Source organism: Pagrus major, chromosome 10, assembly GCF_040436345.1.
Source record: "Pagrus major chromosome 10, Pma_NU_1.0".
Lineage (NCBI taxonomy): Eukaryota > Metazoa > Chordata > Actinopteri > Spariformes > Sparidae > Pagrus > Pagrus major.
The window spans coordinates 17,985,446-18,004,069 of record NC_133224.1 but is presented as its reverse complement, the minus strand read 5'-3'; the positions used below and the strand labels follow the sequence as shown (position 1 = coordinate 18,004,069).

Sequence of the window (18,624 nt, the reverse complement as noted above, 5' to 3'; positions counted from 1 at the left end):
CAACACCTTTTCTTCCTTTCCTGTGTAGCTTTTTTGAGTTGCTTCTTTAATCTACATTACTTTGTCTAGTCTTTGCATTCATGCTTCCTCTGTTATTTTCTTTGCTGTTTTCTCTTCTTCCCCCTAATACATAAACTTCCTTCTATCTAATTCTGATCCAGCTGTTTGCTTTGCTCTGATGGAAGTCATTTTATTTTGCACCACACACTCCACACCATACTGCTGTATCATTCCATGGCAGATGCATCACACTACACTGAAGGTGTTTTCTGTGTTGGATTAATGTGTTGTTGATTTATTTGTAAACTAAAACAAATACTGTTTTGCACCATGGAGCTTCCGTGATGAAAACATGTCTTGCACGCCTTAGAGGAACAGCAACAATCAATGTTTTAACACTGGAATCAATAACCATAGCTAATTGATTTCATCTCAAAATATATGACCCATGTGATCCTTGCACAGAGAAGTGTTACATCAGTGTTTGCCCATTTCTGGTCAGTGGAAACTTGTGAAACACTACCGGTGTTTGTGAGTTAATCTGCTCAGAGACAGCAAGAGGCTGGCTTTATAATCCTTCTATCAAAGTTCCCCTCCAGGCATCTTTTAGGACATTTAACAATACTCTACTATTGCAAAATAATTGCAGTAATACATTTGGTCCGATGTGGTTTCCGCATAAAAGGTTAAATAAACAAACTGCAAATTCTTAAAAGCAACACTACTAAAAAGAGAAAAGAAAAAAAAAATCCAGAATCTACTGTACTAAAAAGCTGATTCTCAGTATAAACATGCTGGATGCTTCAAGTTTCCGCATGAGCTTTGTGTAGGTTGCATATTGGCCCATGATTGGCCTCTCAACTGGTTGTGATGTCACAAAGTCAGGCTATCACATACATGTTTCATTGAGATTTAAAGAGAATCTCTCCCCCATCATGAGAGAAAGGTGAAAAGAGCCTTCAAGTGTCAAACTGCACAACATCTGGCTAGAAGAAACATTAAGCAAAATAAGGTTTGAGTGGATGGGAACTTCCTTTACCATTGAACATGTCTTTGGGAAGGAAACAGGAGTGCAGTCAAACAAGTTGTAGCCTACTAATATGACTCATTCTGAGTATATTTCTAACATAAGACAAAAACTCTTCTTACCTCAACAAACCATTATATTATACAGTATTTCCTTTAACTCACCTTTCTTTTTCTTTTTCTTTCAGGTAAGGAGGAGTCAGTAGCCACCTTCAAGGGCAACGAGTTCTTCTGCTATGACCTGTCCCTGACGCCCATCCAGAGCAGCACTGATGAGATCACACTTTCCTTCCGCACGCTGCAACGCAATGGCCTGATGCTGCACACCGGCAAGTCGGCCGACTACGTAAACCTTTCCTTGAAGAGCGGTGCCGTTTGGCTGGTCATCAACCTGGGCTCGGGGGCATTCGAGGCCCTGGTGGAGCCCGTCAACGGCAAGTTCAACGACAACGCCTGGCATGACGTGCGCGTCACCCGCAACCTGCGCCAGGTAAACACTGCCCGTGTAATCCAGGGCCACCACAGTCGGGAGTGGTGCCTCTTTCTGCCACCCACCCTATCTCTGCTGCTTTATTTGACTCTCTATCTATATATATTTCCTCTCTGCACATTGAGCACACAGGGAGCCTTTGTTTCATGTTCCTTCTCTCCTTTCATTTTGCTTGTTTCCCACTTTAACAGAAGTGTGTGTTTTTTCCAGACTGGAATTGAACAGAAGGCCGGTGCTGTTTTCGCTGTCCTTTATAGCTTCATATGCTTTTTTTATTTTTTTTATTTGAATGACCAAAGATTCATCACTTTCATATTCAAGGTTATTCAAAGGTCATTAAAAGGCAAAAACAAATCACATAGTCCAAGTGAAGACTATAAAAAAGAATATAATCACTGTCATATTTAGATTTTAGTTAACATACATAAATATGAAACGATAGACAACTATGCAAATGTATGGTGTTGCCAAGTACACTATATTTGTGCTGTTATTAATGAACAAGTGGAGAAACTGCCTGCTCAGTATGTATGCACATAATGTACTCGGCTACATAAATGGAATGCACCCTAATTTATCAAAGGTGACAATGCACTTAAACCCTTTCTGAACAAATTACCCAACACATCTTTACAAACCTTTAATCGCAACTAATGGAAAACAAAAGAGCAGCAACCTGACTGTCTGGATGTATGTGTGTATACTGGTGTGTGAGTGCATACCAGCACAGCCACACCTTTTGTTTTTTTTTATTTTATTTTTAATTTTTTCTTGTTTTGTTTTGTTTTGTCCTTTTTTGTTTTGTCTTAAACACACATACACACAAAGACACTGCAAAGCAAAGCAATAAGTACATGCACAGACAATACACTCTCTGAATACTGGACTCTCTGTTTGCACCAGGTCATCAATTGGCGGTTGCAAATAGCAGCAGTGAGATAGAATCAATTCCACTTACACTTGCCGTGCTTACTTCTTCACATTTTTTCTGGTAATTGTAATTGGAATGAATGGCTTGTCAGACCTAATAATGGGCATTGTAAGTGACCCTGAATGCAAAAAAGCCTGATGTGAATGCATTAACACAAAGATGGTACATCAACTTCTTTGCGCCTGCAAAAACACCCCCAGAAAGTTTTAGAGGAAAAAAAAAAACAGCCAGTAGTATCAAACACATTTAGACACTGAAGAAATTCCTACCCACGCAAGAAAAGGAAACCCGAGAGCAAAGTGATTCTTAATGTGAACTAAGTGCTGTTAAATTATCAGGAGAAATTTCCATGCCAACCAGACCCTGCAATTTCTGTCATTTTGCAATAATGTTATTATATATTTTCTGTGTGGTAACTTAGACATGGAAAAAGTCCAAGATTTGTGGAGCTGATATTTTCTTAGCATATGCTGTACTTGCTTTAGGATAAATGATAACACTCTCACCGGCACACACAGAAATTCAGACGCAGCCTCTCTCACACACACAAGCACACACAGTTGGGGTCAGATATGTTATGCTGTAGAGCCATGTCTGATCAGCAGAGTGAGACTAGCTTAATGAGTTCGGGAAGCCAACACAGTTTTAAAGATTTACAGTGTGAGCCAACCCACCTACCACCAACTGCACTATAATGGCCATTAGGCAAATAAGTCACACATCTACGTACATGCACACATGCTAAACTGAGACGCTATTATCTGCCTGTCGCTCTGTCCCTCTATCATCTGTGCCTGTATGTCGCTACTGGCATGTACATCAAAACAATCTGCAAGGATTTTGCTGGGAGCAATATTAAATGACACTTGTACTTATTGAATGAGGTTTTAAACACAATAATACATGTATAATGTGTCTTGTTAAAATAATTGTGTGGAACTCTCAAAGTAATCTTATCTTATATCCAGAGTTTAATCATTTGATTCAAAATTCACATATGAACACATGTTGCTTACTTTAAATGAGTAAGCATTTCTAACAGCCTCAATGTCATCTTACTTTAATCTTGATATTCTTGGGGAAAAAATAAAGCCTTACATTTTACTGCCTACCAGAATAAAGTATTATATTTAAGAGTTTCTTTGAGCCGTGCAAGTTGCACATATTCAGAATCTTCTTGTATGAAAACTTAAGTTTGCTGAGAAGATATCAAATGCCTGTTCTCAGTCCGTGCCTTGAACCAGAACTAACCACCCACATCAGGCTGCCCAGGCAACCTCCGTTAACTTGCATAACAGCTTGAATCCCCAGTGGATCATTCTAATTGACATAACAGGCGGGCTAAGTGTTAAAGAGCTCTCTAGATTTACACTGGACCATTCCCACTGAGAGGCAGGAGGAGCGAGGTATCGATGACATTGACCACCTCTGACCCTGTGTTTACTCCCAGACTGATACCCTTCAGATCAATGAGCACTTGCTTGCTTTGAGGTGTCGTAAAACACCAATGCTTTTACACAGTTCTGCGCATGTCAGAGGAATTAAATATTCACACGTGCAGTTGCACTCATATCACCACACGCATGAGACACACTCAAGGATAACACACTTGATATTGAATTTGCTATATTGTTACCATCCTGTATGCAGTGTAGTTTCCAAATAAATTCACGTAACTCAAAAATGTGGAAAATTATGAATGAGTTAAGGGATGAATGCATACCACATACTTACTGTGTTCCAACACCAAAAGTTAAACATGTTTTCCACTTAAACTGTAATGAAACCTACAAACTGACTCCTGTGTTAACCTAAACATGTATGCCCCTCATAGATTTTATCTTTTATGTCTGAATCTTCCAACACAAAATAATCACTATCTTCTTTTCCCCTCTTCTAAAAAAAAAAAGAAGAAAGAAAGAAACATATATTTCTCATTATGTGTGGCTATCCATATTGACAATGGACAAACAAGAACTGTAGGCAGTTGTCCATCAACATCCACTCCTTGTCCCTCCTACTACACTTGCTGTGGTTGAGATGCTACGAATACTGTTAAATGCAACTAAAAATGTAGACAGTGCCCCCACACAAGCACACCATTCCTTTCTGTTCATCTTCCCATTGGGGCTAACATGATACCTTGCATTAAAAATAGCCTGCAGTCTACAAGACAAGCATTGGATTCCAGATGAGGTTATCGCACAGTCCCAGTGGCCTCCAAAGTCTCATCCGCTCTGTGTCTGTTGTTCTTAATGGCTCTTGCAACGTCATGCATATCTATTGCTGCATCACTAAGCTCCAAAATAAGTAAAGCCTGTGAGCTCTCACAAGCTGGTCTCTCGCTCTCTCTCTCCCTCTGTATGTGTATATTTGCCGCCTTTCTCCACAAAACCTATGAATTTGTCAGCTTTGTGCGGAATAAAATGAAGCAGACAGAATTAGGTGAGGTGATAGGGACTCTCCGCCAAGAGAGGGGAGAGAAAGGGGGGGGAATGGGGGAGAAATGGGTATGCTATATGCCTAACAAATGAGCACAGATTCAGAGCTCCCCTTGGTGGCATGATGTAGTACTGCAAGTGTGTATGTGGATGATGGTGTGTGTTTGAGGAGTTTAGCTAATCCCTGTGGCGTACAGTTGATAGGCAGGCAAGGACACTTGCCTTGACCTCTCTTGAGTTTCTCCCCACAATACACACACATCCTCACCCGTTCTACCCATTCAATGCAAACATTGGTTCGTGTATGCAGCAAGGGATCACCTCCTCTCCCTCCCCCCACTGACATGATGATCTACCATCATGGACATCTTGTAGACTTCAGCACTGGTGACCATCCTTGCCCTTTCCCTCCTCTGGGATCACACACATGTCTACACACTCTGCAGAAAGAGGAAGGGCAAAGACAAAGATGGAAACCCTCATGTCAGGCTGTCTTGGGGGATGATAGATGTATCTGATACACTGCATAAAAGCAGAACACATTGTGAAAATAGGTCAAATATTATGTGTGCAACGACACTGTAGTCAGCATGCATCTAAGGGTTAAGGCCCTCCTCTTAATGCATTCACCATGCATAGTTTAAATAAAAACTGCCCATTCTCTACTGTACTGTATGCTCAATATTGATTCTCTGATCTTTTTAAATCTCACTCTGATTTTCCCAGAAACCCTGCAGGCACATGGACTAACCCACACAATGCTGTATTACTTTCAGGGGTAACTTTTAGCATTGACAATCGGAAAAATCAGCCGCAATTGCATTGAGAATACCTTGGGCAGAAACTAAAACCACTGGCGCCTGTGTTATTTTGTTCAAACCCATTACTGTCACTACAGTAACTCAAAGTCAATCAATCAGTATCTGTGTGTTGCAGACAAGCAGTAGAGCAAGTGGAGATCAGGTTTGGCTGATTCTCTCTGGGCCTCTTGATGAATGTTTGGTGGGTAATATATTTGCTTTAAATATTAGATTCACATTCAGTTTCTAATATCATTGATATGCATGGCAGAGTGATGTTACACCACACTGAACTGTGGTTGACTATGATGTAGCTTCTGTGGTTTGTTTTTCGGACCTATTAACTCACCTCTATAATATTGTCAGTGGTTTGATTTATAGTCATGGTTTGTTGAAATTATATCGATGCAGTGCCGGGAAAAAAAGCTTGAAACCATGCTTTCTATCTCCTGGAAAGATAGAAATACAAAAATACAGTCATCTATAGACTAATATATTCTTGGAGGGCTAACTTTCCATGTTGACGATCACTGGAACAATCACAATGGCCTCACATCAAAACGGCCCGACTGTAAGCTTAACAGGCACTTGCATCCCAAAGGACAGCGCAGACAGTCAAAGGAAACATGAGACACACTGGCAGTGGGAAGGAAGTGTGGGCTTGTATGTCTGTATTTTTGTTTGTTCATAGGAAGCTGAGAGAGTGAGAGAATCATTGTGTGCACAATATCTCTATTGTGGTAAATGAAGTGTAGTGCTGCTGCCTGAGACGAAAGGAATATCTGAGCAGTGGGAGGATGAGGGGAGCACTTGGAGAGAGACAGCAGTTTGTTCTCTACTATGAAAAGAAGAACAAAAGCAGGCTTTCTTCTAATTCCCCAATGTGACTTTACAACCAAAAGATTCAACATCTAGTGTGTCATAGAAGTGGGCCAGTGGCTTAGCCAGTGTCTAGAGAGAGACCTTTGAACTCAATATCTATTTTTTTTTGCTATCCTATTTTTCCGTTTTGGATCACCGTCACCCTTTCTTTCCTTATAATGTCTCACCTACAGTATCATCTGCCCTTGTCTTGACTGCTGTGACGTTCTCTCAGCTCCCCAGCCCATGTACACCTCTTTTCCACATAATTGGAACTTGGATTCAGCCATTGGATTAATGATTGGATCAAAAACATTTTTTCATGTTCTCTTAGAGCTTAATGCACAGCCCTGAGATTCAATTGTCGGCCCAGAGTTCAGCTGGAGAGGGCGAGCTTTGAAATGCATCAGGATCGAGTTCAGCAATCGTTCGGTTGAGAATTGTGATCTGTTACCTATAGACACAGCAGGTATTACAATTTTAGAGAAACTGGATTTCTTTAATTTGCTAAGTACGTAGGTAGTAAGAATCGATAAGCAGACATGCATTCTCATGCAATTCTAGAGATCTTCTAGCCTCCATACATGTCTCCCATGCATAATAGAAATAGGCGCTAGCCAACTGTCTGTCTTGTCATTCAGCACACAACACTGTCCTCATGCTACGCCCGCACACAACCTCGCAACGAAAATGGTTTATTTTTATTTTTTAAAATCAAACGCTATTGTGGCTCAGTTGCTGTCATAACTGAAAAGTTCATCATTGTCCTTCATTAGTTTTGTAAGATCTTGAACATTCAGCTTTATCTTCTATACCCATTATTCCTTTTGAGAATGAGGAATTTACAAATTTACTGTATAAATTTCAACCCTTGATTCATTATTCATGCACTGATATGTTTTAATCCCTGTAACCACATTTTAAATCATGTTATATGTAGCAGGGTGTGTTGGGGAAATGATCACATTTATTTCATATGAGAAGACAGCATGAGAACATCAAACCCTCTGCCTCAAATCAATACTAGATCCCTAGATACTCCCTTCCTTTCCTTTCCATAATCTGCTGCAATTACCTTCCATCCTCTTCCTCCCCTCTCATCCAGCCATCCTCCAAGAAGCAGCCAGAATTCCTAAGAGGGAGCCAATCAGTTCCTCTCGCGCTCCTCTTCCCCTCCCCTTCTCTCATTTCAACTCTGTCTCTCTCATCCATTCTTGCTAGCAACTTGTCACTTAGCAACGGTGTCTGCTATGCTGTTGGGTAGTGAATCGTCCCTGGCTGCAGTACCCTAGTAATTGAATTAACCCTTTCCATACCACTCAGTCCTCCAGTTCAACACTGTGCCATTATTGATAAAATTATGAAAAGTAATTATTTACCAGGTGGCAGCATTTGAGTATACACATGCCTTGGTCCTTTTAGTTAATGCGCACACAGGGACAAGTGCAACAAAAGAAAAAAATAATTGAATTAAACTGATCAAAAGTAACACATTGACTTAATGACTGACTGGTTACTCAAGCTATCTAACTCTGCAACCCCCAGTGAAGAAGCTCCTACCATTCAAATGTTACTATCTCAATAAGAACAGCATAATGTTTTAAGCATATAGACTGAACCTGGCCAAATCAAAAATGCCATTTAGAGTGCTCATCTCTGCCATATAGAAATGCATTGTTTGATGAACATAATGGCATGCTAACACCCCTGTAATCCTTTCCCAGTTTACTGCCAATAACATTTTAAGTATTCCTAATGTGCTCCAGCCGTGCCAAAAGAAGGCGGTGGCTACAGACAATGTAAATAGATGTACATTTAGGAAAATTAAAATATTTTTTTGCTCTGTTTTTCACATGCTGATCAGAGGTCCTCTGAACACCTCGAGCACCACACCACAGCTCCTGCCTGTACATTGCCCAAACTACAAACACCTTATGCTAGAAAAGCGCCCTAGCTGTTTGATACCAACACCGAGAGGTCCTGTGCATTTGAGGGGAAAAAAGGCTCATTTGCATCACATTTCCACTGCATTAGCATATCCGCCTGCATTCTCACACTCACTCACTCATCAGCCTCATTTTCCACTACCTGCTCCAGCACTTTCATGTTTATTCATCCCTCTCACTCGTAGACCTATAATCAGATAACAAATCTCTGCAACATTAGCACATTCTAACAGGTGGAGAGACGTAATAAAATGCAAGTGAGACAAAAACAAGTAAGTGATGAAGAAGAAGATAATCTCATAGGAATTTTCAAAATTTTTGGTAAAGTAGCACAAAAGTAAACCTTGAGAAAATGATTGTAGTACACCTTAGCTGTGAACTTCATAGAATGTCTGAAGAATTGTGTCAGTTGTCCTTTCACACATGTAGCATTTTGGATATCCCCAATATCAACAATAGACTGGAAATACAGAAGAGCAGGAAAGAGTACAAAGCAGCTGGACTCCATGTCACGTCATCAACATCATCATCAGGCCCATTTGCTCATTGTTTTAAGGCTCAATCGCACATTATGCAGAGTTTGTGCCAGAGAGCTGGCAGGGTAATGTCCATTTAATGTGATTCAAACATTTACGCTCTCACATAGAGCTATTCTGGATAATATCTAAGTAATAATGTGTGAAAGGGACTTCAGTAACTTCCTATAATTTCCCAGAATCACTCTTGACAATCCCAGGGAACTCCTCTATACCAGTTGGGTGTAAAGGCAAGTATGAGTTATTTCTGTCACACTCTTGTCACACTGTTATGTCTTTTGGTATTTATTCCTAAATTTCAATGGCTAGTTTAGTTGGATTAACCATCTGTTTATAGAAAATATTTAGTGTATTCCCCCCTTCCCAGTAAGTTCTAATTTTTAAGTTAAGTAGCACAGTCACTAATTACATTGATATTCAAGCACTGAGCAAAGCCAGGCTAAGTGCACAGCACATACTCTATGGGGGGACAAAGGCATCTACAGATTAGCTCTATGCAATGTCAGATTCATTTTGTACTGAGAAAGTACAATAAAATCCACCCAAGAATGTAGGGTACATCATAAAAAAGGAGTTGATCCGTATTTAAATGATTTACTGCAGCTCAGTTTATTAAGATTTTTTACCGGAATGTGTTATAGCCTCAAGAGTTGTACTTGTTGGTTGACATTGAACTTGCCAACTTCCTGATTAAAAACTAGAGGGAAATAGGGGTGTTGTACAAGGAGGGTGTCAGTCTGTCAGTCAGAGATGAAAAAAATAGATAAGGATTATTGGAAGCACAACAGAAAAGGAGAGAAAATTACGATCATCTGCATTGCACAATGTTCTACTGCAATTTTCATGCACCTCCATACCTATACAGAAGCACACTCTCTCACACAGTTTGTTTGCAGACTTCTTCCCACCATAATTGCAGTGACATTTATATTTGCACCTGAAGCCTGTCTGCCAGCTTCCATTACTTGGGGCCAGATTTAGAAAGAGTGGGACCAGACTGAATGGCGGGTGATTGGAATGAACGCGGAACCAAATGTACCTGAAAGAGCTATTGTGAACCGGAGCCCCGCTCCCGTCCCTCTGACACGGTCACCCACAGATTGTCTCCGTTACCGAGGAATGTCTGATACACCTCACACACATAAATACCTAGCAAGGCACACTGTATGTTCTCATGCATACAACCATCAAAAATTGAGCTTATACTTACATTTTTATACCTCCCACTGAATTTTCATGTTTCTTTAATCAATAATTCAGGCATTTCACCTGATGACAAGTGTTACCTGTTTCCTCCACCCCACCCCATTATATTATTCCACCATATTGGCTTCATCGCTTATTTCTAAAGGTCCAAATTGGAAATTTGTAGGAGAATGGTCATCAGTCTTAGCATTTTCTCAGTTACAATGATAAATCTATGTGGTCTGGGGATCTTGGCTCCGCTGCACTGTCCATTGATCATTTTCACAGCTTTGTCATTAAATATTTATTCAGCTTATGCGCTGGTGGCCGCAGTTCAGTCATGTCCACTGTGACAATTGTGTTAAATATCATCAGCTTGAATTTTTTTTACATCTGGATTTACAACTCATTTTACATCTTGGCCAAATGGCTTGCATCTTACAGGTCTTAGGCAAAAGCTTAAAAGGACATGTCTATTGTTATGTCTGTCTGTGAAATGCACAACTACGGAACACAGTTGGTGAATTGCTAGCATTCGCTTATTTCTCCTCTTTCTAACCCATCCCCCAATATTTAATACGTGATGATTTCTTAACCCAAGGGGCCCTTTGAGACAGATGCAACACAAAGTTGTTTGTCAGGGCCTGTGGTTGTTTACATGACTGGAAGCTTCATCCTTCATCTGCAAACATCGACATTCACAGCCTCTGTTTTCCCACATGGGTCAATTACAGAGAGGGTGATGGGCCGTCACAGCAGGAGCTCCAGGCATGTTCGGTTTTAGGCAAAGTTGAAACAAGTATGATGAGTGGAAAAGGAAATTTACTTTAAGACAGGGAAATTAGTAGCATGGAGGGGCGAAAGTGGGTCTTTTTGCAATCCTGCTCTCTCTTCTGTACTTGACTTGTTTATCTCCAAAGACCCTCCCAATATTTATCTTTTGCTACTCTCAGTTGCTGTCAGCCCATTATTATGTTTTCCCTATCCTAAACTATTACCTCCCCCCCAATCACTGAGACAGGTTTGAAATCCTGAGATGCTTTCTGAGAAAGATTAGGTGGGATTCATCTCATATGGTTTGCTATTTTGGGAGATGTCATGCCATTTTACCTACAGTATATCCATCCTGCATTAGAGCTGCGCACACTTCCTTCTTGAACTTGTTGGAGCAGAACAAATTTGGGAAATCACGACATAAACTCTTTAAGCCAACTAGTTACCAGACCATTCTGTCTACCATTTGAAAACAAATATAGAACAAAACTTCAATTTTCTGCACGATTGATCTTGACAATGGCGCACCAGTTCAGCAGTACTTAAAGTTCTCAAGCCTGCAGTAAAAAGTCTGACTTGTATAATAGCTACGCCTCTAGATCTTCAACACTTCTACTTTTCCACATCACTCGGCACAGTGGCTCAGTCCACTACTGTTCTGTCTCATCTGGCAGTTTATTCATTTAGCTCTTTCTACTTCTTACTCTTGAAATCATGACTGCAGTCTAACTCCCTGTGTCTACCTTATTTCATGGAATTGTTGGGTAATTTCGGTGCTGATAAACTTGAAACAAGAAATCATAATAAAGTTTCAACATCTACACTTGAAGACACTGCAACACATGAACAAATCAAATAGTAAAATGCAAGTCAAAGTAACAAAGAACAACTTTAACAGTGTAACAATGGAAAAATGCATGTCTTTATACTGCAAACTTTACCCTTAACAGAACCTGCTCAGGAAAATCAAAATACACCTTCCCTTTTTCCTTTAATGCATATACTGTTTTCTCACAGATCTGTGTACTGTGACTGACACACTGATGTTCTTTCATTATACAAGATTATGCAGACACGAGTCCAAATGTAATCTCTTCTTTTCATTTTTCCATCACCCATCCTTTTGCATCCTGCAGTCACTTAATCGTGTCATTTCAAAGATCATCAGCAATTTTTGAGGGATTAATTTTTCACAACCATCCCAGGGCTGTTCTGTCAAAGAACTGATGGGGAGATAAGTTCAACATCCAGACATCAAATGCCTGCGAGGGATCTTAAACTTACAGAATTCAAAATGTTGCACTCAGTGGTCTCTCATTTCTTTTCCTCTGCTGTATCGCAGTCCATCTTTCGGTGAGTTTTAAAAAGCCCATAGTCATTGTCACCTTTGTAAGGGTACATTTGTTTAACTTAATTAATCATTGTCAGGTTCCCAGTTGTCATAGCCTCCTATCATATCCGCTTTTGATGTTATAGTTGTTATTTTGTAACCTCAGATACATGGGAGTACAGTGTGGTGTGGATATGCAAAATCACGCCCACCATTCAATCATATTTACCTAGTTAATGGATTAGGAGGATTCATTAGACAAAGTGGGTGACAGGTGAGAGCACTTTACCATGACCCCGGAACAAAGTGTGGGTGGACATGAAGCTTTAAATCGGCCAGTTAGCCCCTTGAGGAGGACTTTGTTTATGGGTGCCACTCAACTCCCACATAGATGGCACCAGCACATAGTAATCCATCCCACACAAAAAAACACCCACAGAACTGTATCTACTGTACATACTACATGGGCAGACATAGAGAGTTACTTGCACAACATTTGAACCAAATGTGGACCCCAAACATTAAACATCAAGGTGGCAAGTTCAAGTTTTGTTGTGAATTTGTAGTCAAAATTCTAACTATGTAAAATCTGTTCTGTCTTAACAGGCCAAGTGACAAATTCAATCTGGAAGTGCCCTATTCCCAACTAGTATGACCCCCTAGGTTCACCATATATTTTTTTCTGGTGTCAAATATAGTCATACACAGTCGCTGACCATGTCAGCTTTGAAATCAAGTTATAAGATGTCCTTTAGATGTCCGCTCCAGCCTGAGTGAAAAGTTAGGGCATATATCAGTGATAGATCTTATACCCTCTCACTGCTCAATGCCACATATACAGCAAATGCGCAAGATGGTATTTTAAGATGGAAATTGTCAGCATTCTGAAAAAAGGCCAAATGCTCCAAATAATAAAGATCTTCTGAGTACATACATAGCTGCAAACGTGTCTCCTTTTCAGTGAATGCTACCATTTTAAATGAAAAATATGGCCCCTTCATGATTTGTATAGATCCAAACATTTTAGACTTGCAAAAGCTAAATACTAGTACTAGTAGCTACGTATGTATGAAAGGCACAAACTGAGAACACAGTATGCCAATGGTCTGCTATGTCTTCCCTGGCAGTTGTCATATGAAATGCACCATAGATTCTTTCCAATTGTTTGTAACCAAACTGTTTAGTTCCTGTACTGTAACTTTAAATGTTGGTTAAACTTACTTGCTTTAACAGAGCTTCAATAACACAGCGGCGTCGATGCATTGGAAGCATTGCGTTACAAAGTGAAGTTCAGCCTTGAAGTGAAGTGGTGTTCAAAAGATATTATTTGACACTGAGGTGACTGACGTAAGATGTGTGACATGTTTCCTTATTGATTGACTGATTTATTTCCATTTCATGGTCTAGTTTGAATGCTTTTTTTCTTTGCAGGGACTGCAAGCATTGCTCTTTATTGTTGAAATGACGTAAATGACTAAATGAACATTTCTCTCTTTTTCAGGATGCTGCCGATACTAGAATTCTCACTGACATCATTCTGCTCTTCTTTCTGCCCTCTCTCTATCTTGTTCTGTCATGCTCAAGAATATGCTACATGGATTCTGTTTTCTTAAACTCCACAGATTATTCCACACCACCACCTTGTACACTGGAAATGCACTGTAGTTTTTACCATTACTGTCAATTTTTACAATGCAATAATATCTTTTTGGTTGTCTCTTTCATATATCACAGTAGCTCATTAATAACAACTTGGAGAACGTTTTCTTAGTGACTTGCACCTTTTCGAGTCATCAAAACATGATTGGCCACGCCCAGTACCAAAGAACGCCATTTTAAAATGGACTAGACCCAACTGCCAGCCAAGCCCAGTGACCAGATTAGCCTCTCAGAGTGAATACTTTCCCTCACTCCCTTTCCCACTTAAAACAAACATTCCCATCAAAACTACCCAAACCCCCTCTGTGGAAGTTGATTTGCTAACTCTTGTCTCTTTTACTAACAACAAGCTTCAGAATTCTTCCAATTTGATTCTTTTCATTAGTGAATTTTCTTTTCCCTTACCTTTTATAATTTCAACGACTAACACTGTGTCATTCACGGAATGTGAACCATCTGTTGTTTTCTCTACTTAACTTGCGACTTACATACTAACAAATGTATTGTTATCCTTATTCCTTCAGTTTTGTTTATGTTTTTATTTGTTAGACTACCCTTTTAAAACAAGATAGTTACACAGTTGCTTTCTTTATTTCTTTATTGGATTTTTTTTCTATAGAAACAATAGGAAAAATACATATGCTTTTAAATTATATTTTACTATTACATACAATTTTTTGCTTTTGCTGTTAAAAGGAGAAGCTGGTTTTGCAAAAGGCGATTTCTATTTTTTTCTTTCCCACTTTTTGGGTTTGAGGTGTGTTTTCTTGAGTTTAAGGTTTGTCATTATTTTTTTTCTTTTTCCTCCCCCTGTTTTCTCCTGAAGCACGCAGGCATTGGACACGCTATGGTAAACAAACTGCATTATATGGTAGATATCATTCTAATTGTCTTATACTTTGGTTTGCCCTGGGTTTTCCGTTACCTCTTTCTATTCTGTTTGCTTTACTGAAAGTATCCGCCATCAATTCCAAGGTAGCTGAAAAACTCCACCTCTGTTTTTCTTTTAGCCCTCTCTATATATATATGTTATTGCTTTTTATTGCCATCCAGTTCTCCCCTTTCCTGAAAAGAACGTATGTTTTCATCAAAGAGGTCTGCCTAAAAAGTTACAGAAAAAACAAATTTTGATTTTAAGAATTTTTTTTTTGTTTGTTTGTTTTTTCTGCTGTTTATTTTGTCCCTTTTTATTTGGTTATATATTTTTTATTTTACTTCAAAATACTATCCGTATGAAGAAATAAAGAATCATAATGCAAGATATTTTCTCAATTGAATATCAGAAAAGTATTAAGATTTACCTTTACTTTTTTAATCCCTGTTTCCTCCTGATTTTTTCTTCAAAGAACCTTATGAAGTGAGCGTACACAGCAGAGTTCCCGAGCAGACAATTAGCCTATTATGGCAACTCCAGTGAGAGGAAGTAAAAAAAAAAAAATGGTTTTGATCATTAATCTGCCCAACTTTTTAACAACATGAGTGGAATGGCACTTGGGAGACCAACATGCTCTGTTGCCTCAGTTGGAACTGTTCAGCCTGTTATGGAGTGACCTGTTATCTAGGCTTGCCATCCTGTGGTTTATGGAGTCATGAAGAGTATTTACAACTCTTGATTTAGTGGCCAAAGCCCTCACTGTAAAGTAGGCCTCAAATGAGGGCTTGATCCCATTAGTGGCCTTAGGCTGATTTATGAGCAAGATGGAGCTGCTCCCAGACCTGCACCTGAACACACTCTCTTACACACATGTATACACTTGATAAAGTGCTTTAATGTGGCAGTAGTCCCCTGAACTCGGGTGCAGAAATCAAACAGAGAGTACTGATGAAAGCTCATTACTGAAAATAAAATGGCTATTGCACTTTTAAGCGGCGGACTGGGGGAAGTTTGCCAAAATAACTTGACATTAATGTCTAAAATATTGAGACTCTAACACTGTTGCAGAATAATTATTTTAAAAAAAAACTGTCATTAGGCTGAATTTACTATAATACTGTGATGTATACTGCTAGATTCTTAGTTGCCATCAGTCTTACTTGCTTTCACTGGATGTTCTAATCAATAAATGAAGCTCTCTGCCCATTGATACAGACCATAAAGTGAACTGCCTGGGAAAATCTGAACTGTGTGCGATCGACCCCTCATTAACACTAACACTTACTTATATTTCTTATACTTTACTGCCCTCACCCCTTGCATGAAGAGACTTGACCCCCTTCCCAATTTATTTTGTTGTTTTTTTTTTATATACAGATTGCATTGAGTATATATGTTTATGTATATATCATGGCTAACATATATACATACATATATCAATTGTCCTAATCTAATCTATATGGCCATAAAACATGTTAGCCACACTCTCTTGCCTTTTTTATTTATTCAATTTTATTTTATTTTTATTTATTTATTTTACTTCTATCAGTTTAACTTCAAAATTAACTTACTAAAATGAATAATGACCTCACACCATATCTTGCTGAAACAAAAAAAGGGGAAAAAAGTAAGGAGGAGAGACATGTTTCCATTTTCTTGGTGAATAGAGAATCGATGCCGTGAGGAATAACTTGGCCCAATCCATCATAACACATGAGTTGGAGAGAAGTTGTTGTGAGCATGCAGAAAGCCACTGTATCTAGCCGTGACTCACTCAGCCTCAGCCAAATTTGACAAAGTGATGAAGCAATTTTAAACTCATATCATAAATACCGTGGTGAAATTCGAGTGATGGCACGATGAGAACTGCAATCATGACTGAGTACAGAATTTCTTGTGTCCAAAAAGCATGGAGGGCAGGGATGAAACAGTGCATCCTTCCATTGGAATACTAATTTCTCTATTCACCAAGACAGTGATGTCCTCTCTCCTCTCTCAATTTTCCCTATTCTTTAAAAAACCCTCTCATTTCCGTTGATTTCATCTGTGATTGATGATGTTGTTCACATCCTGTCCCACATCCATCCCCCAACGTTACAGTACCCAGTAATTGTATTCCTGCACCCTGTTTGCATGTTTCTGTTGGCTAGAACACCTTCACATCAGCATACTCACAGGGTGTTAATGCTGCTCTAGCCCAGCGCGTGTCAGTCTGTTGTACACGTGTCTTGATGGGTTTTTCTGTTGCATCCGTGTCCAAATGAAAACCTTAACATTGAAAGCCCTCTTCCTTTCCCCATTTGTCTGGTGTTGTGTTGCCCTGCAATTAAATGTATTCCCCCACTACTTCCCCATTTTGCTGCATCTTGCCAGATGGTTTATTTGTTTTGTTTGATACGTGGTCTGTTTGTGCTGTGTCTAATGGAATCCCCCCCCCCCCCCCCCCCCCATCCCCATTCTTCCTGTCATCTTTCCATCGAAGTGCATGGCTTGTGTGTCACCCTGTTAGCTTGGATGGGTTCATTTTGTTTCCTCTTAACCAAAACAAACCCTTGTCACATGAAATAACACATTCAGTCCAAATCTGGACCTGGTTTGAGCAATCAAATTGCAGAGGACTTTTAAAGAATCCTCACCTACTCACTTTGACTTTTGACTAAATTTACTAAAACATGGTTACTAATCTACTGTTTGAATCAAACCTTTGTTGTAACTGTACTAACAACCATTTTTGTGTCTGACTTTCCCTTACTTACAAAAGTACTAACCGATTTTGTTCACCCTCCAACCCTTTTTAACTCTTCTCGGCACACAGCAAAATAACTCCCCACCCCACTTTCTCTTCCCCATCCCCTTGACAACTGTTGCCAAAACAGCACTCGCCCCAAGCTTCCCAATCCTCCCTTATGTCTTTACTAACCTAGAGGCTTAGTTCAAAGGTTCCTGCTTTAGCTTCCCAAACTTCAGATTCCATGTTTAGTGTTGAAACACAGATCCCCCTGCCACAATAAATCATGCCCAACTAATACACATTGACTAGCTGCCAGACATCTATCAACATCCACCGCTGGATGGGAGTCCCTTCTTTTCCTTTCTCTCTCAAACATCCTTCCTTTCTGCGGTTTGGCTTTGACCTGAGGTAATGAGGAGTCAGTTTAACATTCTTACTCCAAAATTTAACACATTGTTTCTCCCTGCAAAAGATCTCTGATGGTAATCAAATTTAGTGCCAACAAGGGTAAGTGGACACTTTCAAGGTAAGCTTGTTGCCTTCTCTCTGCATAGATTATGGTGTTAAATATAAGGTCCTGATAGGTATCTGTACTGAGACAGACTGTGCTGTACATGTCAGAAATAGCTGACAAAGAAACTACAGACTCCCAGTGAAAGTGAAGGTTGGATGCTCCAAATTTGGACTGCCTTTGGGAATTGAAGTTAGAGCATGATCTGCTCCCCTGAAAAGCAAATGTGTTCACCGTAAGAGTGAGTAACTTGCACAAAGCTATTTTCCATTGTTTTCATTGAAGGTCTGACAGGAGAGCTTCAAATACCATAAAGTGTAAAATTCCTCTTTTTTTCCCCTTTCACATTGGGGAAATGGCTATCGTAAGCCTCAAGACTCGCTTTGATACTTCTCCCCAGCCCCTCAGTACCACCTGGGTTTGTTTTGATCCACTCCTTTATGGAAGTAGGGGTTGCTATATGTTCGTTACCTTTTGCTCACCGTTGCTCATTTCTTTTTTCAAATTCTACTCCAGTCAGCAGATAAGT

The 18,624-nt window shown here is 39.6% G+C and overlaps 1 protein-coding gene across 2 annotated transcripts in view; it reads left to right on the top strand.

Moving 5' to 3' along the window:
* The window catches only part of nrxn2b (neurexin 2b), a 571,134-nt gene that overhangs the window by 204,201 nt on the left and 348,309 nt on the right, over positions 1-18,624 (top strand). The window contains exons 5-6 of one of the 2 annotated variants that reach the window (XM_073475281.1): positions 1,215-1,516; positions 14,806-14,829. In XM_073475281.1, coding sequence (XP_073331382.1) covers positions 1,215-1,516; positions 14,806-14,829 — 326 coding nt within the window. The remainder of the gene's footprint in view (positions 1-1,214; positions 1,517-14,805; positions 14,830-18,624) is intronic. The other variant, XM_073475282.1, reaches the window with a different exon arrangement.